General features: G+C 34.3%; 1 protein-coding gene and 1 pseudogene across 4 annotated transcripts; one reads left to right on the top strand and one right to left on the bottom strand.

The window, feature by feature from the left end:
- Positions 1-13,454: 13,454 nt before the first annotated feature.
- LOC147940033 (uncharacterized) lies at positions 13,455-14,432 on the bottom strand (annotated as a pseudogene).
- Positions 14,433-19,194: 4,762 nt separating this feature from the next.
- On the top strand, positions 19,195-22,608 carry LOC104707150 (homeobox protein knotted-1-like 1). Of its 4 annotated transcripts, none has more exons than XM_087462568.1 (6): positions 19,308-19,781; positions 19,899-20,180; positions 20,260-20,385; positions 20,466-20,604; positions 21,188-21,444; positions 22,133-22,608. In XM_087462568.1, exons 1-6 carry the CDS (start codon positions 19,740-19,742, stop codon positions 22,337-22,339), a joined length of 1,053 nt encoding a protein of 350 aa, XP_087318694.1. In that variant the 5' UTR covers positions 19,308-19,739; the 3' UTR covers positions 22,340-22,608. The 4 variants fall into 4 exon arrangements, with proteins under 4 accessions (XP_010421735.2, XP_010421734.2, XP_087318694.1 ...); XM_010423434.3 differs by having other exon boundaries at positions 19,399-19,781; positions 21,185-21,444; XM_010423433.3 differs by having other exon boundaries at positions 19,195-20,180.
- The last annotated feature ends 1,437 nt before the right edge of the window (positions 22,609-24,045 follow it).

Here is a 24,045-nt window from a genome sequence, read left to right as displayed (position 1 = left end):
CAGAATCTCACGATCGGTTGGAGGAACAATTCTTAAGAAGAGAACAAGGGGAGAGGAGTGTCCTCGAGTTTGGACAAGAATTTACGAGACTTCGTAAGTACTTGTACAATGGGAATGATGATGAAGCTTCAATGGCTCGAAGGGACCTTAAGGTACTTCAACCTGAGATATCGAGTAAGTTATGGGTGGTGACTTACGCAAGTGTCACTGAATTGGAGGATAGAGCCATAAGTGTGGAGCAAGTGATATGATCATGAGACCATCCAAGACGACCCTTGAGTCTTGCTCAACACGAACGAAGTCAAAGATCAAATCTTCCTACCAAACTGCTATTTGGGATGTATTCTTACCGCATCTAGAGCATATCTCCAAGTTGAATCAGTCCAATCAGAGTTTAGGTGAAGGAGTTATTCATTTTACAAATCAGGTGAACTCATGGCTACACGACTTAGACCTACGAGCATTCAAAGGAGGATTCCGACCAAGCCAGAAGTACTCAAGCTATGAACAAAACTGTTCTGAAATATTGATCCATCCTAGAACCACTGAGAATTGGAAGACATATATATATGGACTGATTCAACAACTTGAGCTAATCTCTAGACATATATTTCTAAGACATGTTTAATCCACTCTCATGGCAAGAAACAATCAAACTCATGCATCTCTAAACTTGTTCTCACAATGTAAAGAATCTACACAAGCACGCATTAAGCAATATGTCAAAAATCAAACAAGACTTCTAATCTCCTAGCAAGCCTAATGATAGTCTCTAGATCTAGCCTTATCTATGCTTCTTAGACATTGGTGTGATGCTAAGATGCTTGAAATCAGATCCTACCCTCTCAGATATAGGATCAGCATTAAGAACATCTAGCCTAGAAGAGATCTACAACAATCAAGCTTGACCAAATCAAACAAAACCTCAAACACAACCCAGCCTAACCCATCCTCAAGATCCTAAGCAACTACTCACAAACATACATGATGAACATCAAAATCATAAACCCAGAAAATGATGAAACTTGCATGATTAGATAGATAAAGCAAAGATCTACAATATTGAAGGAAGAATCAAACTCAAATTCTCAATATTCTGAAAGTTATGAAACCAACAATATTGAAGAATTTAGTTTTTTTTCTCCTTTTAAAAGAAGTACAAGATCTTAAGAAAATAAAAGTGCAAAAGGAATAATTCCCAAAAAAGTAAAAACTAGGTTTTTGACTCTCTAAAAAGCTGGCTTCCTCTGTGGCTGTTGGTACTAGCCCTTATATAGAAAAAGTAGTGGAAGCCCTAAAAACGCTAAAAGACAAAATAGCCAGGAGGCTCGACCAACTCGACCTGGTGCTCGGTCGAGTGAACGGTCGAGTTGGCTCCTCTTGTGCTCCTCCCACTCGGTCGAGTCCCTCTCAGCACACGGTCAAGTGTCTGGTCGAGTGGGCAGTCGAGTTGGACTCCGGACCTTGGTTCTTCAGCCTTAGCTCTCTTGCTTTCCTGACCATGATTGCTTCACTTCTCCTCAGCATTGCTTCCATGCTCCTTAAGCTCCAAAATCACTTGTTTATGCATGAACAGATGCAAATGCAATGCAACTAAACTCTAATGCAAGAACAGTCCTAAAGCTATGCAATAATGGTCAAAATGGATGCAAAAGATGTGAATATATTAAGGGAAAACAGGGTAAAATATATGAACATCACATGTCAAACCCCTCTTTGTTGGACGGAAGTAAGAGAGAGGTCGAGTTTAGGTCATGAGTTAATTGATGAGACCACGGAGAAAATCAAGTACATTCGGGAGAATATGAAGAAAGCCCAAGATCGTCAAAAGAAGTATGCCGATCGAAGGAGGCGTGAGATAGAGTTTGATGTTGGAGACTGGGTGCATCTAAAGGTCAGAGCCCAGAAAGGAAAAGATAGATTCAGAAAAGTTGGAAAGCTTGCGGTAAGGTTCATAGGTCCTTACCCGATTGAGCAAAGAGTTGGAGAAGTGGCATATCGCTTAACCATGTCAGAGACGATGCGATTGCATAAAGTCTTTCAAGTGTCTCAACTCCAAACGCATGTACCAGATCCTAATGCAATCGTGGAAGAACTAATCCAGGAGTTGAAGACGAATCTAACCTATCCGGAAGGGCCGATGAGTATTGGCGAGAGACAGATACGGAAATTGAAGAAAACGGAAATCCCTCAGATTCAAGTATTTTGGGGTAAAAACAACCGAAGGGTTGCAACTTGGGAAGACGAAGAGAAGTTTCGAGCCAAGTACCCTCAATTCTTCATCGATGAGGAAGAGGAGGTCGGACCTTCAGAAACCTTATAGAATTCGGGACGAATTCTATGAAGGGGGGGGAGAATGTAGTGGCCCTCACTACAGAATAAATTTTTTTAAGGAATTTACCCAGAGAGGACTCGAAAGGGAAGAGAAGAGGAAGCAGAAGAAAACTGCTAAGTTTTGTCCGAAGAAAACTGCTAAGTTTTGTCCGAAGAAAACCGGATTGTGCACCATGCCGATCAGTTGGCCAGCGGACGAGCGTATGGACATACTCGGTACGCGTAGAACAGCGTACGGGAACGGACAAGGGGACGTCCATACAGATGGTACCATGAACCAGGAAGGTTGCGGGAAACGGGAAGAAACCCGCTAAAACAATATTTTAATCCCGAAAGGATTAGTGGGATTTAAATATTAGTGGGATTTCCACTTAGTGGTTAATTAATCAGAAGTTGGAGAAAGTGGAGAGGAATATTCCTCATTCCACTCGATTTCAAGAGATGGAGATAGTGGGTTAATTGTTTAATCACTTGAAGAAGCTTTGTGGGAAGAATATTTCTCACTCACGCATGGGAGGGAGAATGTGGTGTTGACAACTCACATTTTCGATTTTGCCAAGTGTTGGAGGGTGAATGTGTCAAGTGAACTCGCCCAAACTCTCTATATAAGCTCCTCATTTATCACTTATTAAAGAGAAAAGAGAGAGAGACGCCAAGAGGCTGCGTGAGTGAGAGTTGAGTTCTTTATCTGCGGGAAGAGTTGTTGAAGCAAAGGGAAGATCGGGTTGCAGGAGCTGAAGATCGGGTTGCAGGAGCTGAAGATCTGCAAAAATCTGTGAGTTTCAGGGAGCATATATTCGATCTAGCTTGGTGTTGGTATACCCAAGTTAGAGTCGATTTGCATGTGAATATAGTTGCATTATTCTTGATTTCTTGTTAGTTTTCTTGAAGTTTTGCATTTTGGTTTAGGGGATTCCATGTAAATCTCGAGCGTAGATGGGGATATCCGCTTGATTGATGTGCTGCATGTGAGGTTTCATGGTAGATCTCAAGCGTTGAGGTGGTTGTCCGCTTGATTGATCTATTGCATGTGAGGATTTTCCCCTGTTAGATCTCAAGCGTCGATGTGAAAATCCGCTTGATTGATTTGTTGCATGTGAGGTTGTCCATAGAAAATCTCAAGCGTGGATGTGAATATCCGCTTGATCGATCCTTTCCATGCGAGTTGATCCATGGTAAATCTCAAGCTCAGATGGGGAGATCCGCTTGATTGATCCATTGCATGTGAATTTTGGTGTTGTTGCATGTTGCTTGTTGCTTGTTGTTTAGTTGAGGTTTATGGTTCTTTAAGATCATAAACCTATAACTTAAATTGTTGGATTGGTCTTAGTGCGTAGCGTTCATGATGGGGAGGTCCGGGCAGCCATAAACGCACTAAGAATGGAGATATGTCCATCCTTACCCGCAAAGCCGTTTCAACATGCAAACTAAAATAGTCTTGCATGTAGTTGCGAGGAGCTCGATCTTGGTTCGCTACCTTGATCGATGTTATACATGATGGTGTATTGGGGTTTTTATTCTGGTTGCATGCCTTTGTGATTGTATTCAAAGATAAAAAGGGAAAGGAATGAGAGACGGAATAACTGGGCCCTAGTAAAACTTGGTTAAAAACTTTCATTTTATTCAAGTTTTACATGTTGCATTGATTGCTTGTGTGTGATTGTTTGCTTAGCTTACTTCCGCATGCTTTCTCTGATTGAGTGATTGATTGTTGTGTATGGTGATTGATTGATTCCTTTTTATTTTAGGGTGGGGTTTTGGGAATCTAATCTTCTGCAGGGACCCCTGAGACTCACTAAGTAATCTTAGATTACTTATGATAAAATTTTGTCCTGCAGGTAACCACTAGAGGGACTAGAGGTCGTGCTGTTCGATAGGAGCCCGGAGTAGATTTATTTTGTGCCTTTGTGTAAAAAGAAGAAGTATGTTTTTTTTGTTAAAATTATTGTAAGATCTTTTTGGCAATAGGCCTGGCCACAAACATTATAAGTTTTGTCGTGTGACATATTAATAATAAAAATATTCAGTTTTATATACGGAAGCGAGTTATGTCTGAAGTGGCCCAGTCCGGTTTGGCTCAACACTTGGATGTCTCGAGGGTTGAAAAACCTAAGTGATGTCTAAAGTGGAGGAAATATCACTGATGGACTGTGTTTTAGAACCTCGGCTGGATTGTTGGTGAATATTTCTTAATGTGGCGTCCGGGACTGTTCTGGCAGGGGCTACCTCTAGAACGGTTTGGGGGCGTTACAGCCATCCAGATCTGGTGTCACCGGTGAAGTTACTGTGAAGCCAAAGTTGGTTTTCGCAGTTATCATGGTGCTTTCTCTACGTCGGAGATCCAGATCTGGTGATTGGTGGTTGTGTCATTCCTAACCAACGACGTGTGTGTTTGTTTGAGATTTACTCTGATGTACCTCGGTTCTCCTCTCGGATGGTTCTCTTCTCAGTTAATAACCGAAGATTTGATCATGCTCAGCTCCTAGATTCCGCTGCTACCATATAGATCTGGCTGTATCTAGGGAGCTCTCCAAATCTGGTGGTCGGAGATCTCTATCTCGTACCGGTGACAGATCTCTCACATCATCGGTGCTTTTTTCCGACGAGAACCACTTTTAACCTCCACTGGTTGTGCCTATCACCGGTGAGAATATGTTCGGCGAGGCATATGGCAGTCATCAAGACCCTCTTGTGGCACGGCCGTTGTGCCCTTGCTCCCACCATTTAGGTCGGTCATTCTTCCAGATCCATCGAGTTCGACTTCACCAGCATATAAAGACCGTCTGGTGCTCTGTAACGTATCTCCGGCTAACCTCCGCGGCCACTCGTGCAATCTTAAGAAATTAGGTCTGTGAAAAAACATAACCTTAACGGACCAGATTCTTTCCTGGTTGTTGGGCCTGAGTTTATTTCTTTGTGTTATTAGGCCTAATGAGCCAAGGAAATTTAAAATTGAATATGGACCTGTTTTTGCTTCCTGGTTTTTGGGCCAATGTTTGTTACTATTGGACCAAATAAAATTTAACAAGAGTCATTTCACAAAAACTTTCTCCTATAAGGAGAGATTTTTTTCAAGTTTTGGTTGTTGTTGTTGGCTCTCTTGTTTTTCCCTCGTCTCCACTCCCTTGACTACACGATTTTTTCTTGATTCTTGCTCTTCGTTATTCACTTGGTTTAGATATTTCAACATGGTGTAGAAAGGAGTTTTATCTTGGACCTTTTTTCCAGCACTCGACTTTTCGGAACTTGTTCCCAACCTACATGTTGCCTCCTTTTTCAGGAAGCTGAAGATTCATCATTTTTAGTGCGAGTTAAAAACTCGTCGGAATCTTTGTATTCCAGTGTGGCAATTTGTCGTTCTACGGCCAGTAATTTGGTCTTAGTCAACTTCCAATCACTTCATGTGGCCTATCTTTTTGGTGGATCTCACTATCCTTGTGGTTTCAATACCTCTTTATCTTTGCTTTAGTTGTTTGTACTTAAGCTTTCAAGTTTGTTATTTCTTTTGCTATAGTTTGTTATGGATGTTTTGCACTTGTTTAAGCAACATACCATAGACTTCTTTCCTCATATGTAAGTTAGTTGGTTGTATCATTCTCTCCTTAGAAGGGAATACCAAAAACCTTGTAACTTAATTTAGTGGAGTGTTTGTTAAAATATATATATATATATATATATATATATATATATATATATATATATATATATTCAATAAAGTTTAGTCTATTAGCATTGGAGGTATCTAACTAAGATACTTCCATATTAAAATAATTTCAAAAATAAAAAACATGAGAGAAAAGAGTAGAAAGAGTCTTAAACAAGAACCTTAAGTATCTAATGTAAAACCTCTAATTACATTTTAAAATGACCCGACTCATTTTTTTTGTTTTTAATATAATATTAAACTAGTGATCCCATACACAATAACAACCTAACCCAAATCAAACAATAGCGGATAACATAAAACGATACCATTAAGCCAATAACCAATAAACCAATAACCAATAATAATTTAACCAACAGAGTCTTAAAACATTAAACCAACAACCCAACAACATTCTAATGACTGGACTCTAGCAACCTAACAGAAGCCAAAAAACACATCTACAAGCCACTAGAACATCCTCCTCTTCATCCCCTTGATCCTACGATCACACTTTACCTCTACCTGCACCACAACACATATGAGTTACATGAGTATTATCATAAATACTCTGTGAGATGATCCTCCCATCTACTAGGCAATACACACAAGCGAAAAGACAATCACAAACAACATAAAAACAAGCAAACCAGACAATGAGTAACTCTGCGACCTTGAGTCGACTGATGCATCACCATTGCATCAACCGATGCACCCCTTGCATCGACCGATGCAACACCTCCTATGTTGATCGATTCACTCTTTGCATCGTCCATCGACCCATCGAATCCCTAACTGCATCGACCAATGCACTTCTTGCATCGATCGATGCAGTCACATGACACAACGCCGAAAGTTAGCTCCTCCGTCTCCTCGCGGCTCCAATACATCAAAATCGACCTCCAAAGGTCACAAAACTCACAAGGAACATTCACAAGCAATCAAAGAAGCCAATAACAACCAAAAATCATACAAAACAACCATCAATTCGCTTAGATCAGCCATGATCACGCACTCAGCTTTAAGAATGATGAAAACTGATTCTAAACTCACAAAAATAGCCTCCTTGCAAGCTCCTAACACGTCTCCAGCCCAAATCATCACTCCAAAAGAACATATCTTGCAGACAATGGCCAAAACTCTCAAGAATTCGTACAGAACTATTCTCTCCTTTTCTAAATTTCTAGAAAACGGTCAAAAGAGGTCAAACTCGTGGAGCTTCTCTTTAAATATCTGACTATAGGGTTTTCTCAAACCAAAACGCAACAAAAAGAGCATTTAACTTAAGTTATCCTGCAGAAACCGACATTGCATCGACCGATGCACATCTCAAACCGGAACTTTGATTCACGCACATTACAATTTGTCTTCTTTTAATTGGTTTTTTTATTTTATTTTTTTAATTATGTTTAAACGCAACAAATATTAGTAATTGAGTATCTAACTAATGAATGTGATCTTATGTTTATGTTGCTAAAACATAGAGCTATCTAAGATGAAAGACCATACTATCGTGTTTTTTTTGTTAAAGACTATATCTACTTTAGTCCTTCCAATTCATATGTCTTATTGGTGCATGATTTTCCATGATTGCCTAACGTAGACATATAATTTTATCAAAAAAGCTTGATTGTGTGATCTGTATCTTTTTGAAACAAATGCCTAAATTCGTATTAGCGTTTTAAATATCAGTAAATTCAATTATTTTAACACCAAATTAATATATATTTTTAAAAACACATCCAATAAATATCATGCTAAAATCCATCTCAAATTAAATGTCCTTTGTTATTAGCTAATAAGATCAACTTAAAGATTAGACATTTTCTTAAATAAATGTTTCTAGTTACCAATTACCAAATTAACTCAATAGAAAAATGAAAAAAAAAATCATTTTTTTTTGTTTTAATTTAATTAATGTAATAGGCAAGATGGAATGTGGGCCATTGAAAGTATAAAATATATAACAATATTAGAAAGAAAAAAATAGTAAATGTATAACAAATAATTAAGAGGAACAGTAAAGGACAGTCCTTGGGACTAGACTAAGTGGGAGTGATGAGGGGTCTGAGAAGAGGAGGCAGTCTCTAAAAGCTCTTTTCTTTTCCTTCGTCTGGTAACTTTCAGATCCCAGTTTGTTAGTATCTCTGTCGTCACTTAATAATTGACCCACTCTCATCTCATCTTTTTCGTCTCCTTAAATCTAACCCCATTCTATAATTTTACTTCCATGTCTTGTGGTTGTGTCGTTGCTCTTGATTACTACTTATAGAAGTAATCAATCATACTCATACATGAGGTTTTTTTCTTTTATTTATACCCTTTTCTTTCTTTTTCTTTTCTGCATATTTATTCATCAAGTCCATCTTCACTATTCATAATCCACTCCAAATCCTAATTTTTTTTAAAAAACACAACACTAATTTTGACCGTTGAATGCTTTAATCTAATTATAATACGCTTACGTCCTTGTCTTTATCTGTCGGCCAAAAGATATTTTAGATGCTCTAGCTTTTCACAAAATCTTAATTACTATGTTAATCGATAAGCCAAAAATATTCTCTGATAAGTATACAGTTTAGTTTTTCAAATCAATACATACATTCATCTACAGTTTTCATACCCTAAATTTTGGCAAATGCTCTCCTCTCTGTGCCGTTGCTTTGGCAAATGTTAACATTCAAGATATTATAAACTATATTGTTTGTCAAAATATTCATAACTAGAACCATGTAGTGAGTTTTATTTTAATAATTGGATGGTTGTCTTTAACCTTGTGTAACCTTATGTAATAATGCGAATAACTTTTGATACGTAGATATTTTATCCACTTCGTTTTAGATTTCTACTATATATTGTTTAAATCTCTTAACTGTTACGTGTTTAAATCTTGCTTAGTACATGATGCAAAAAAAGAAAGAAAAAAGGTGGGAATATCTATATTTAGGTAAAAGGCAAAGTAAAAAAGGGTTTGTTTAGCTTCTCTTTCACATCAATAAATAAAATGCTTAGCAGCTGTATGGATCGAAATCATGAACTAATAAAAAGGAAAGATAACTAAAATATGTGAATGATATGTTTCCACGAGATTCTATATTACATATATTATAATATTAATTGCATCACAAGACAAACAGCATCATGCCTTTGTCTTCATGTCGGTTTATAGTTGCTCCATCATTTCTGCGTTATAAATTATAATCTCATTTCATTTACTATGATCTAAAGTGGTTACAAACTAACAATCCATCGCCAGTTCATCTCCATTTTTTTTTCATTTTATTACATTGTTTCAGTTGTAATATAATCCGTCGCTAATTATTTGTCGTCTGTCCTTTTCATTTTATTACAATGTTTCAATATCAGTACTTTTCTAAAACATTTATGTGCCTCCCTTGTAGTTCTACTGTAACGCTTCTAAAATAAGAAGTTGTTTCCTTGTTGGTTTGAATTTGAATTATATATATATATATATATATATATATATATATATATATATATTAAGTATATCTTGCATGTCTAAGGATAATACATAAGCGTCTTTTGTGAAACTTTATTTCACCAAGCTTAAACTCGGCTAGTTTGGTACAATGCTTGAAACTAGTTACGTATGAATTATGAGCATACAATGCTTGAAACTAGTTACGTATGAATTATGAGCATACGATGCTTGAAACTAGTTACATATAAAGTTTGAAAATACAATGTTTGAAACAGTAGTATGGTATAAATAGTTGAGATATGAGGCACGAAAGGGAATAGACATCATGTTGGAGTAGTTGGAGGGAGAAACAAAAGGAGGAAGGCTGGAGGCAAAAGTATAAAGAGGAAAATATCGAGTGGAGAAAACCAAAAACCATCATTTCTTGGACTCCTATTGACATTCCACATGGATAGATGCACATATATTATATACATTAAAAACATAGATATATGGATATTATATGCACATGGTGACATGGATATGCCAACTCCATTTATAACCAAAAGACAAGAGCAAGATGATCCATCGATCGCAGGGTAGCCCAAGGCACTGCCACTTCTTGAAATAGTGCAAGTTTAAAAGACCACCCACCATAAAGTCTTGGATTCCCATTTTTTTTTTAAGTTATTTGATTTTTGAATATAAAGAAAAATTGTAATAAATGATGATGAATTGATGATGATGTGAATAGAGTTCTGACAGAAGATGGGGTCCGTCTATAAATGTCCCATCTCTCCTTTTGTAGCGCGCATCTCTCGGGGGACTTGTATTTTCTGTCTGGCCCAATGCTCTCTCTCTCTCCCTCTCTCACATGCAAATCAGCAATGACAACAGTCTAAAGTTATACCTTTATTTTTTCTGTTTTTGTCAAGAAGTGAAACGCTAAACCAACGTCTTTTCTTCTTCTGTTCTCTAATAATAATAATATATTTTGTTTTTGGGTGTGTGATTAGTGATCTTTTTTGTTTGATCTAAATGATTAGTGATCTTTCCGACGGAAAAAAAGTCGTTCTTTATGAATCGGGTAAGAGAGATAAAACGAGCCAAAAAAAAAAGACAATTAGAACAATCATGTGGCTATTTAAATTTAACTTAGTAATAAACTAATAATATGTTAGGTTTTTTACCAAAAGAAAAAGAGTCCGGCTGTAGTTAGAACCATTTCATACAAAACAGATCTGAAGTGAGTTTGTCTGAAGTGAGTTGCATAAACTCATACTAAGGGTCCGAATGGTGACTGCTTATTTGGCTGTGTGGGGAAAGCGGTTTTTGAGTACTGTACCTATCAAATGCGGTATATGCGGTTTGCGGGACAAGTGCGGTTTATACAAAATAAACGGTACATAATGATATTTGATTGATGAAAAACTATTTGCGGTTCAGTATTAATCGTGTGAATGGTAAAAAAAGAAAAAGCGGTGCGGATTATATATTATAAATAAATTTATTAATAATTAGTATATTTGTATATTATTGTATGTTATGAACTATTTTAAATTAAATATTTAATAAACACTATCGGTAGTAAATATATGTATCTATTTAAAGATTAATGAAATATATATAACCTACTACTACTATAACAAATTTTTAAATTGCAAAACAAAATAATAAATATTGAATCATATATTTAATTGTTATGAGTTTAAACTAAAAAAAATATCTCTTATAGATTTCATAAGAGTGTTAATATATTATATATAAGTGTATTCTAATTAAATTATTGATACAAAAAATAATTTAATTAAACTATTATTATTTGAACAACAAGATAATAATAGTAGTAGTACCCATTAGTGTGGAAAAAAAAAATTGTAGTACCGATTAGAAAAAAAAACAGTACAGCTCACCTTAGTAAATGTTGCAAGCCTATAAACAAGGAAATAATTTTTTTTTTGGGCTCAATCGTGAGTGTTTTTTGGGAAGTGAGTTAAAATAGGGAAAGTGGGATAAATTTGTTGTGATTTTTGAGATATCCATATCCGTATATATAGCTTATTTAAATTAAAAAAAATCAAAAAAATAACTGTTGATTGCGGATTTGTAGTGGACCGCTACATATCAGACTCTTCTAGTATAGAAAAGCGGCCATGTGTTAATTGTGTCCCAAAATCCGCGATTTTTTTTTAAGAAAACACAAATTTGTTTCAAATGTGTTGAATGGTGACTTTAGTATATTTAAAAAAACGCACCTCCAAAACCGCATTTTAAGTGGTTACCATTCATAGCCTAAATATTTTGCTCACATCCGAATTAGTTGGATTTAATTCATTGATGTCAATTAGAAAAAGATAAACAAATAAGTAATGGTAAAAAAACCGAAATAAGAAAAAATAATACCAAAATTTTGAATGTCACTTATCTTAGGCCATGAATGGCTACTGGTTTTTAACTAGTTTTTAGATTTTGGTTTTTAGCTTTTGGATTTTGATTTTTGATTTTTTAGTTTTTGATTTTTAGTGTAGATTTTAGTTTTTGCAAAATCTTGAATGGTGACTTGATTAGTTTTTCGTTTTTATGTATAATAATTATTTTAAAAATAATAAAATAATGATTTTTAATTTTTATTAAAAGATTAAAAATACAATGATGCAAGAAAAAAACATACGTTTTATTGCATATAGAAAATACATTACTGCAAAATTACTATCATCATCATCGAGAACTCCATAAATATACAGAAATTTCATCCCGAATCCCTTCCATATACTGCATTGGAGTATTGTTTTGCTCTACTTCTTCATCTGAATCATAATCTTCTTCAGTTATATTACTAGCTATGCGGTCAAAATCGAAGTCAACATCTCGTAGATTTGATAATCTAATAAAATTATGTAATGCCATTGTTGCAACAATAACTTTTCGTTGAACATGTATGGCATACCTTGGTTTTTCTCTTACAACTCGCCATTTTGCTTTCCATACACCAAAAGTCCGTTCGATGACAGATCACAGTGAAGAATGTCGTTTATTGAACATTTCTTTGTGACTACTTGGTGGTCTAGCTCCATTATATTCGCTAGGATAGTATCTTTCCCCTCGATATGGAGTAAGGAATCCAGGTCGAAGAGCATAACCAGAATCTCCCAAATAATATTTGCCCGTAGGTGGAGTTGGAAATTGATGATTCCCCTCCATTGCTAGCATTAGAACCTTAGCATCATGAGCAGATCCGGGAATACCAATATACGCATATGTAAACAACATGTTTATATTGCATATTGCTAAGATATTCATACTTGTGCCGCTTTTCCTATTCCAATATTTTTCTGAATTTTTTCCCGCAACGGTGACCGAAACATGTGTTCCATCTATTGCACCAATAAAACCTCTAAAGTAAGGCCAGTACCTTCTGTCAGATTGTAACTTTGGATTAGGTTGACTGAGCTCTTCTGGACCAGGTCTAAGCAATTCAACCGCCATGTGTTCGAGAGCATTCAAAACTTCGTGAAATTTTCGGCCTATGGTTTCTTGTGAATGACCAAATATTTTTCCAACATACCTCTGAGTTCCGTTTTGAGCGCATATGGTGAGAAAAATAGCAACGCTTTCCTGGATGCTTACTTCATCGGTTTCCATCAAGTGATGGTCCTCCTTAAGTTTTTCACATAGTTGGATGTACACCGGTGGATACATCCGAATTATGTCGTAGCATTGTTGCTCATGACCATGAATTAGTTCATATACGTATCTTCGGCCACGTTTTGGATCTACATTCATCGGTCTCCTTTCTATACTCATGGAGTAAGGATCCATGAATGATTCTCCAAAGTTAATGCTTCCATCTTCTGCCTCATCATCTTCAAGCATTCTGTAAAACGCTTCCCTCTAAAAAAAAAAACAGATATGAATTACTAAGATGAAAATGGAAGATATTTATTAATTTCAAAAACAACAGAAAAATAAACAAATCATTATTCTACGGCAAACTAAAAACATTCAACAAAAGTGAAATAAAAAAAAGTTTTCTTCTGATCAATATTATTCATTAGCCTATTCAGCTGTTCGGCTTATTCCTGTTGTCCGCTCAACATATTTGATCCTAGCATCGTCATTGGGTAGTGTTAGATAAACACGTGCATGCGTCTCATTGCTTTGAAGCACACTCACCGCTCCCCAATATAAAGAGGAGTCATATTGAAGTCCAGGGAGTGTTAGTAGCGATTCAATTGCACGTTCCAGCTTGTTATCTTGGGCTTGCTCATAAATTTCTGTTCGTTTCTTGTAAGCGTCATTTGTCACAAAGTCGTACGAAACTTTGACGTTGCTCGTTTACGTGTTGAAGATGAAGGACGTGTAGAGTTTCCGTATACACGTTTTGAGCTCTGGTTGTATGAAGACGGTGTTTCGCTCAGGTTTTCTGAAGGCACATCGGAATCATTTCCTAGATTCACTGGTTCAGAATCATTTTCAGTAGCGGTCTCTGACTCCGTACACTGATCCACTCTGGAACCTGGATAGTATCCATCATCAGTACCAATGTGTTTGGTGCTGAAAAGCCGATCCATTCTATCGAGGTCGATAAGAGGATTTGCTCGGAGCTTTGAAGCAATTGGTGTTTCCTATATAATAAAAAGAATTAAAGTTCAATAACTTAGTTTACTATATGTTGTTAACTAACAAAATCATGTGATACAATATGTAAATATTACCTTAGTACGTTCCTTCCACCATGTGTCGTCCATGTCAATAGCTTCTTGAAATCCTTCTCTAATTCTCGCCTAACTCTCTTTCTTTAGAGGGCCAATACGCCAATTAATAAGCTCCATCTCAGTCTCATATATTTCAAGAAAATGATGAACCATACTATCGGTCCATTGAAGCTTTGGCTTTATATCATATTATTTATTTACATACACGTAATTAGTCAAGATAATTTTGTACTATGGTAGGATAGACATCACTAGAAAATAAACATCTCAGCTAAATAGGTACCTCTCTCGCATTTGATGATTGTCCACGATAATCCATACCTATAATAAACTATAATGTAAACATCGTAACAATAAAATAAAAATTTCTAAACAAATGGTGTTGATATAAATAAATAATAGTGTTAGACTAAAATTTACCGCAAAATCCAAGCTTAATTTGTAGAGATGTTTGCACTCATGCGATGGGAATGAAATTTATGTGAGTGTAGAAGACAAGTATGACAAGTAAATAAGTTATATAAAAGAGATTAGTTTAATAATAAAAAATATGCAAGTCTTTAGGAAATACCCGTAGAATAGGTTTTAGTTTGGTCGTCGCACAAAAAAAAAGGTTGTATAGTTTGTTTTAGAATTTAAGGAAATTAGAATAATTATATATTAGCAAAAATAAAATAAATATATAAAAAAAAGTCACGCTGAAAAACTCCTAAAATATGGTTTTTAGATTTTATGAACAAGTTACTAAAATCTTTCAAAATCTGGTTTTCCTAAATTTTAGGAAATCTATTTTTTTTCATAATTATGAATGGCTTAGAAATTGAATTTTATAGAATCTAAAGCCAAAAACTGCACCAAAATCAGGTGCCATTCAAAGCCTTACTAAAAATCAAACATACGGCAATGCAAAAAATAAGAAACAATATAAAAAGTATCAATTTCATTTTTTTAAAAATCACCCCTTTAATAGATATATCGCAACATATCTAGAAACTATTTTAAATTCTTAAGAAGGCTTCCTAAATCAGCTATACAAAATTTTCTAGATGTGTAAAAAACTATCTAAAATAAAATTTGGTAATTTATTACCGAGCTTTTTAGTGGTATTGTTGAGTATTCTACTAAAACCAATTAGTGTGGTATACTTTATTTTTTTGTTTAACTTCTAAAGGTTTGGTTTCATATTATTTCTACCATGTTTTATATAATGATGATATGTATTTTTAATATTGGGATTATTAATCACATTTACTATTAAAACTGTTAAGAAACCAACAATTAGAATTACTATTGAACTACTATTTTGTTACAGTACAGTCATTTGTTAGTGTTATATCTTGTTCTCTGACTTAATTGTCTTTTCTTTTACTACCTAAAACAATTATTGCCAATCCACTAATTTTTTTATCACCAATATAGTAAAGCTGTTTTCTTAGTTGTGTGTTATGCCTATTTTATCTTTACGAAATAGAGTGTACCAAAAACTTAAAGAACTACGTATGCATTTATAAATTTCCTTTTAAAATAGAAGTTTGCAGGATGTAGAAATTTTAAATAATGGTTTGATTGGTGATATGAAGCGGTCAGAGTTTCTTAATCGGTAAAAAAACTGGTAAAGAACACAAAAATGGTACAAAATAATTGTAAAATAAAAGCAGTATCCAAAAAGTGAAAGTACTGTGTTTGATAACGTTTTATAATTAATAGTTACAGTTAAACATATACTATATATCCAGCAGTACGAGATTATTAATCATAGCCAATGAATTAGTGAGAAGTTTGATTTTTATGCATGTATTCGAATAAAGATCAAGTTTTCAAAATCATATAAATAAAAGTAAAGTTTCATTTGGCAATCAATTAAGAAAATATTTATTTTAGTCTACAAAAAAAAATTAAATCATAACATTTAACTCACATTTTAATATAAAATTGCAATTATAAAAACTATGCATTAACTATATTTCTCTACTCAATTGTATTAAAACACATAATAGATTAGAATTGTAACTCCTATATATATTTCTCCACTTAATTGTATTAAAATACATAATAAATTAGAATTTTACATCACTTCTATTCCTATAAATACTCATTCTTTCATTCTCTCGTTCTTTCATCCTTTTCAATTATATCTCAAATTTTGTTGTTGTTGTCTTTGTTGTTGTTAATACATAGTTTTGGATGTTTTAAAACGTTTATCTTCATAGTTTTTGATATGTTAAAAGTTTTATCTTCATTGTCTATTTTAGATTATCATCTTGTAAACAATCAATTTTTATACTCTTTTACTATATTCACCCCACAAGATTATAAGGTTGAAAATAATGTCTAATTCTATATTTTCTTCTAGCACTCAAATTTAAATGAAATATAATATAAAAAAGAATATAATTAAAACACATAATAATTTAGAATTGTAACTTCTATTTTTCTAAATATAATTCTACATCACTTTTATTCTTATAAATTTAAGTGTGGCTTGGTTTTAGACCGTAAAAAAAAAAAATCCCCCGGAACATAAAACCTACACGAACACTGGAACACAGATGATGATTATATAGAGACACATGCACGCACGTGGGCTGAAGCAGGATGAACAGTAATGAGTGTAGTCAGTCGTTTTTTTCACAGGCAAATTGTTTTCACTGTTAATCGTTGAATAAAAACATCCAACGCATAAGTCACACCCTACTCTTACTTCCACTGCCTCTCCTTTTTTGTTTTTGTTTTCTTTTTCTTTCCCACTCATTAACCATTACTACTTACTTGACTCTTAGTTTTATATATAAACATTTATTACAGTCAGTTCTTTTAATCTCGCCAATTGATAAATGTGTCCTTCGATTTCTAGATTTGACTAGCTTATCCATCTCTTCCGTTTATTTCCTTAACATTTGACCAATGATAGAGAATATGTTAAAGTTATTATGTTTGCATTTAGAGATTGACTCCATCTCGTTGTTGAGGTTGTTTATGTATCTCTTTAGTGTTTCATTGCAGGTTAAGATAACCTCATGCAAGTCGGTATATATAGTTATGAGAAAAATGTTGATTAATAAATTTAGAGAACAATAAATGAATGTTTACTTTATTGTATATATATATTTTTTTTTTGAAATATCGCTTTATTGTTATATATAATTGACAATGTCGCTTTATTGTTATATATAATTGACTTTCAAATCTAAAATATAGAATTCTATGAAATTGTATACACTTTTGGAAACAAAATTTTATTTTCTAATAAAAAATACTATGGTTATGGGTGTTATCGTCCTTTTGCATCACCATGCCACTGGATGATGTTGGGATCGTAGACTTCTTATAGTTTGTTTAAGACTATTCCACTTATGTTTTGAAATATTAAGGTAGTGAATTCAAATATCTAACCTTAACAAATGATCTTTTATGATGTGAATGTTTCAGCATCTCATACTGACACTTAAAATAAGGTGTTAAAAGTAAATAAAAAAGGAACTTATTTCTATTAGGAGATTTCGGAGAGATTACAAGATCAAGTTAAATGGAAAGTTAATATTTGTGTAATACTCTGCTATTGCTAAATAAATAGATTTATCATTATTGAATATGTAAAAAACTTGTTAGACAAGTTATATCTTTTGTATAAATATAAGCGTAGAGGCTAATGAATAAAAGGAGAGAAACTATTATACTACTAAGGTTTCCTCCAAATCTATCATGGTATGAGAGCCAAAGTCTATTCTTCTCGATTGTGTAGACTACCACCCGTGGATGTCCAGTCCCACAAACTTCACGCTACAGATGTCCAATCCTGAGCGTGAGGAAGGTGTGTTAGATATATCCCACATCGGAAAAAACATAATTCCTTCGGTAATATATATAGTATGAGGTAATCCTCCTCTCTTGAGCTAGCTTTTGGGAGTGAGTTAGGCTCATTACTAATAATTTCTAATGCAAGTTCAATAACCTTAAGTACTTCGACTAATTTTTAGTTGATTTCGACTTATTTTTAGTTGAACTCTTAGACATACTGATCCTAATAGTAACACAAATATAATAATATACACACCTACATATCTTTTTAATTATTATTACTACTGTCCGGTATAACTAGCCATAATTTTAAGAAAAACTTTAATTTTTCCTTGTTTGCGAAACTGTCACAAACTCACAATATAAGTTCCAGTCTATGTATTGCATTGATGTTGTAAAATAAAGTCTCATCGGTAACGTAGTCAAAACTATAAGCTCAAACTTTAAGCTGTTACGCAATAGTTGAAAACTGTAAAAAATAACTATACATGAAAGTTGTAAAAAAAATTAAGACTAAAGTTTTTAATAAAGTTTTTGGTAAAGAATTAAATAAAATTCAAAACTCTACCACTTATACATCTTTGTTTGTGTATACTGATCAAACCCTTGAGCAATGTTTTTTTTTTTATCTATAGCCCTAGGACTTGACGTTTTCTTTTTCAAAAAACAAAAGCCCTAGGATTTTTCGTTTCCTTTTGTATAAAATAGAATTCATAGGTACTCTATACCCTTCATGAACCATGAAATATAAATTTGAGATGAATAAAAAATAAAACTGAATGTTGACCATGGAACAGAACAAGTGTTGAAAGAAGTGTGTGTGCAGCATGGTCTTATCATAGAGCCAATGGAATTAGCAGAATATCGTATAATATCCACTATCCCAGTAAAGCATACTCTCTCATCCATTTGAACAAATTCCATAAACATCTATAATAGTTTACCAATATCTTACACATGAAAAAAATATCTTAAAGAAAATTGATATATTTAGATCAGATTAGAAGTTAGGAAACTAGGAATGATACATATTTTCTTCTTTTTGAACTATTCTTTCAGCCCCCAAAAAAAACATTTAATTACCAGAAAAGAGTACAAAATATGTCATTCAACCTAGCAAAGAAGCGATAGCTGAAGTAGCCGCGAAGACCTAGTTGCTTAAACACTGACTGAGTGAGTGGTAGATCTTAATTCTAAAATTAAAACCACATTTTTTAAGTTTAATAAAAGTACTTAAAAGTTTTTATTTAATATATAAGATAGCCTATGAGAGGAAAACAGAAGAAGGAAGCCTTTGCCTTATCTCTTGTCCCTTCTCTCCTTACCTTTATTTTTAATTTTCAAATATTTCTTTTTGCTCTCAAAGCAAACGACGTCTTGTCAATCCACTCAAGCCACCCAACTTCTTCATTATTGTTAATCTCTCTCTCTCTATCTTCTTCTCTCTCACCTTTTTTTAATGTTCTTCTCTTCTATGTCACTTCCTTGACGAATTCTATATACCTAGTTCGTTTTTTCTTCCTCAAAAATATCAATTTATTTGGTTTTGTTGGGTGCAACTTCACCTCACAATATTTTCTTCTCTTTCTTTTGTCATTTTGAATTAGGCCTTTTTTGATTCATAAATGAGTCGTCTAGTCATCTGGATTTGATGTGATTATAGTCTTACAGAGACCTTTGATTGAAATAAGAACAAAAGCTAGAATACATACATCCCCTTCATCTTGCACCCATCCTTTTTCTTCTATTTCTAGGGTTTTATTTTTATTTTTTCTTTTTTCTTTGATTTTTATATTCTCTCTCTCCCAAATTTTTTACTCATCTGGGTATGGAAGAATACCAGCATGACAGCAGCTCCACGCCTCATAGAGTAAGTTTCTTGTACTCTCCAATCTCCCCTTCCAACAAAAACGATAACAACAACAATAACAATAATAATAATAGTAGAAATTATGGTCCTGGTTACAACAATACTAACAATCATCAGCAACATCACCAACACATGTTGTTCCCACATATGAGTTCTCTTCTCCCTCAAACAACCGAGAATTGCTTCCGATCCGATCATGATCAACCCAACAACAACCCATCTGTTAAATCCGAAGCAAGCTCCTCAAGGATCAATCACTACTCCATGTTGATGAGAGCCATCCACAATACCCAAGAAGCTAATAACGATAACGTCACCGATGTGGAAGCCATGAAGGCCAAGATCATTGCTCATCCTCACTACTCTACCCTCCTACAAGCTTACTTGGACTGCCAAAAGGTTTTTTTTCCTTTTTATGATATAATATATACTTCTCTATGATATATTTTTGTATGTTCATGGGTCATGGCCTATACAGATTGGAGCCCCACCTGAGGTGGTTGATAGAATTACGGCGGCACGGCAAGACTTTGAAGCTAGGCAGCAGCGGTCAACACCGTCTTTGTCTGCCTCGTCCAAAGACCCAGAATTGGATCAATTCATGGTTAATTACTAACCAAAGTGAATTTTAAGAGGGTCGGTTCTTATTGTGTATATATGTTAATGTTCTTTTTGTATGAACAGGAAGCATACTGTGACATGTTGGTTAAATATCGTGAGGAGCTAACACGGCCCATTCAAGAAGCAATGGAGTTTATACGTCGTATTGAATCTCAGCTTAGCATGTTGTGTCAGGGTCCCATTCACATCCTCAACAATCCTGGTACATGTCATCGATTACCCATATATATATATATATATACACATACATACACGCATATAAATGTACGCACATGTACCAATTGAATGTAGAAAACAAAGTGTAGTGGCAAGGTAGGGCTTATAATGGATTGCATAAAATTGGCCTGTTTCTTTGGTCATGGGGTAAACTGTTGTAACATTGAGTTTTTTTTTTTTAAAATCTTAATAGATAAACTCTCTAGTGACAATTTAGATTATACAATAATTAACATAATTGAGATGCATTATTGTTGGAAGTATGCAAGATACAAATTGGTCTCCATATTTGTTCTTGTTTTCCCCATTGTGGAATCCATCCAAAGAGGGGTGGGGCTTATTTTTGGTTTATTTCCTTACACTCGGCCCAAAGTACTATCACAAGAACTCTTAATGCTGCTCGTGAAGATTTGTTTAGGCACAGTACATCCTTGTTCAATTTCATCATGCAAAATCATAAATTCTCATAACTTTCATAATTTAAGCAGTACAATCATAAAGATCGATGACTAAATTGTTTCTAAATGACTAAAACATCGAATTCCTGAAAATATGATATGTTGAAGCAGATGGGAAAAGTGAGGAAATGGGATCATCAGACGAGGAGCAAGAGAATAACAGCGGAGGGGAAACAGAATTACCGGAAATAGACCCGAGGGCGGAAGATCGGGAACTCAAGAACCATTTGCTAAAGAAGTACAGTGGATACTTGAGTAGTTTGAAACAAGAACTGTCCAAGAAGAAAAAGAAAGGTAAACTTCCTAAAGAAGCAAGGCAGAAGCTTCTCACGTGGTGGGAGTTGCATTACAAGTGGCCGTATCCTTCTGTACGTATAAATTTTCTCTCATCTCTCTATGCCCTTAATTTTTTTTTGAAATTATTTACTACAGTTAAGAATTTAAAAAACCAGTCTTTAAGTTAGGAGTTCCCTCTTAACCGGCTAGGTTAGGCGGCCTAATAGGCACATTACATGACCGATATGGTATTTATATCCTTGTAGTTTCGAAAAGATACATGCATGGTTTTAAATCCGAATGATGACGACGCTATTACTAGTGATCACTATGCTATACATATTTTAGTCTTGATGTTCTAAGCCTTGTGCATTTCTAACACATCACTTTTTCACTCTAAAATTAATAACATAAACTAATTTAAATTAAGTTGTGATGAAAAATTTATCTACCTATTTTGAAATGATAATAATCTTAATCAGTTTTAAATAAATTAAACTAATTTAACCGACAGTAGTGATAAAGAAAATAACATGTTTAATATTGATAAATATAAATGACGTCATGTTATTAAAAAAATATAACAAGACAACATTTAGTTAGTCGTTACTTATTAAATCGTTCAAAACAACAAACTTTAGGTCGTCGTCCAGTTATCTAATTTTTTAATGGTTATCGATTATCTCTAGCCTTGCTTTTTTATACATTGATTACTACGAAAGTGATGAACGGTGGGGTTTATTTTAATTTTATGAACGGTGGTTTGAGTTGTCTTGGCAGGAATCAGAGAAGGTGGCGTTAGCGGAATCAACAGGGTTAGATCAGAAACAAATCAACAATTGGTTCATAAACCAAAGAAAGCGTCACTGGAAACCATCTGAAGACATGCAGTTCATGGTGATGGATGGTCTGCAGCACCCTCACCACGCAGCTCTATACATGGATGGTCATTACATGGGTGATGGACCTTATCGTCTCGGCCCATAAAACATCCAAAAGCGTTAGCCACATAATAACAACCTCTTGTTGCTTTCTTGTTACAATTCATGTTTTGAACACCCCGTATATCAGTTTGCTACTTATAGGTTTCTTTGTTTTACCCGTTTCGTAATGTCTTATGTCGTTCGGGGAGTTTGAGACTTCTCTAGTCAGAGAGATCCTTTCATTTTATATTTTGTGCATTTTTTATTACTAATGTTTTATTTAATAATGTGTGAAAAGAAAATGGTATTTTAATTTGAAAAGGTCTTGCTTCATTTTTTTGTTCTTTTAGTCATCAAAAGATAAAAAGTAGGTGGCTACACAATTGATTTAGTATAATGGATTTGTTGCCTCAACATGTCTTTGCAAAGTTACAAAAGCCAAAAAAAGATCAGACAAACATAAAAATCATCGATATATTGTATAACTTAAGAATTGTATTGTCGTTGATCAGTAGTCTTCAGAAAAACCAAATTTTCTTCGATCACGGTATCATTTTGGCAAGACATTAATTTATGAATTGTGCAATCCTGCGAGTACACACATGCCTTAGGAGAAATAATATGCACCAGTTATAGAGAGATGTATAACTTGCAACAACTCTAACAAAGATGTTTTCATTTTAGTCAAGATTTAATTGAGGAAGTTGTGGAGACATCGTTGAGATAGCGGATAAAGATGGAGCCTCAATAGAGGTGTAGGAGTGGTGAAGAACAGATGAGCCTAAAATTGAGATGCTTGAGCGGCTGATGATGATGGAGAGTCACTAGGCGGTTTGATCGACCACTAGTTTGTAATCATCAGACAAAATCAATAATTATCTCAACTTCATGACCAATGCTCTTGCCAAGGAGAGAAAGTAGATAAACTTGAATAATAATCCCTGAAAGTACTCATCAATTGTGTTTGTAACTTTTGCCCATTGCTTTACTGGATGCTTTGGTTGGTTGATTTGACCTCTGTCTGGCTTGGAATCTAGGTAGAGATGAGATATTTCCCAAGAAGGGCAGTGTAAATGGTGTGTACCATTAACGATGATGGTGGGAAATTGTCGCAGTTCCATCTATGACACTGACCAAGTCGTAACCATCAATCAACCCATGCACTTGCCTGTTCCACATTCCGTACTACGTAGAGGTTACATATGGACTATATGTGCATCTAAAGGGAGAATAGGAGAAAAAGAGAGGGGAAAAAGGGTTAAAAGATCATGGGCCATTAAGCCCAATTGCTTGTATGGGTGTCGGTAGTATAGTTGTAGAACACTACAACTTGGTTATGTTTGGCACAAAAAGTAGAAAATGACATATTGCCTAGGAGAGCAATTTTCTTAGATTTACTAGGGGACAATTGATAGGTAAGTTTTATTTTTAATTTTAACTAGGTTACACACACTACGCTGCAGGAATTCTTTTTGTAACTATTTTCAGATATATTGAATTTTTGAAAATATGAACTTTCTTTTTAGAATTAGACTAATTGTAAAAACTATGGTTTATACAATAATAAAATAGAAAACGCACTAATAAATTAATGATTGAGAAATTTCAAATCTAAGATGTCTTAAAAATGTTTACATTAAATTGAGTGGACTTAATTGTATAAATAGCCTAACTAACCCTATAGTATGTTATGTTTTATTTTCTTTACCCTAATGTGGGAGATATATTAACGTGGTTTGAATTTGTGATGTATTTTTGTATTTAATATAA

Source organism: Camelina sativa, chromosome 8 (assembly GCF_030686135.1).
Source record: "Camelina sativa cultivar CO46 ecotype springtype chromosome 8, ASM3068613v1".
NCBI lineage: Eukaryota > Viridiplantae > Streptophyta > Magnoliopsida > Brassicales > Brassicaceae > Camelina > Camelina sativa.
The sequence above is the reverse complement of the archived record's forward strand: the minus strand, read 5'-3'. Positions and strand labels throughout refer to the sequence as shown.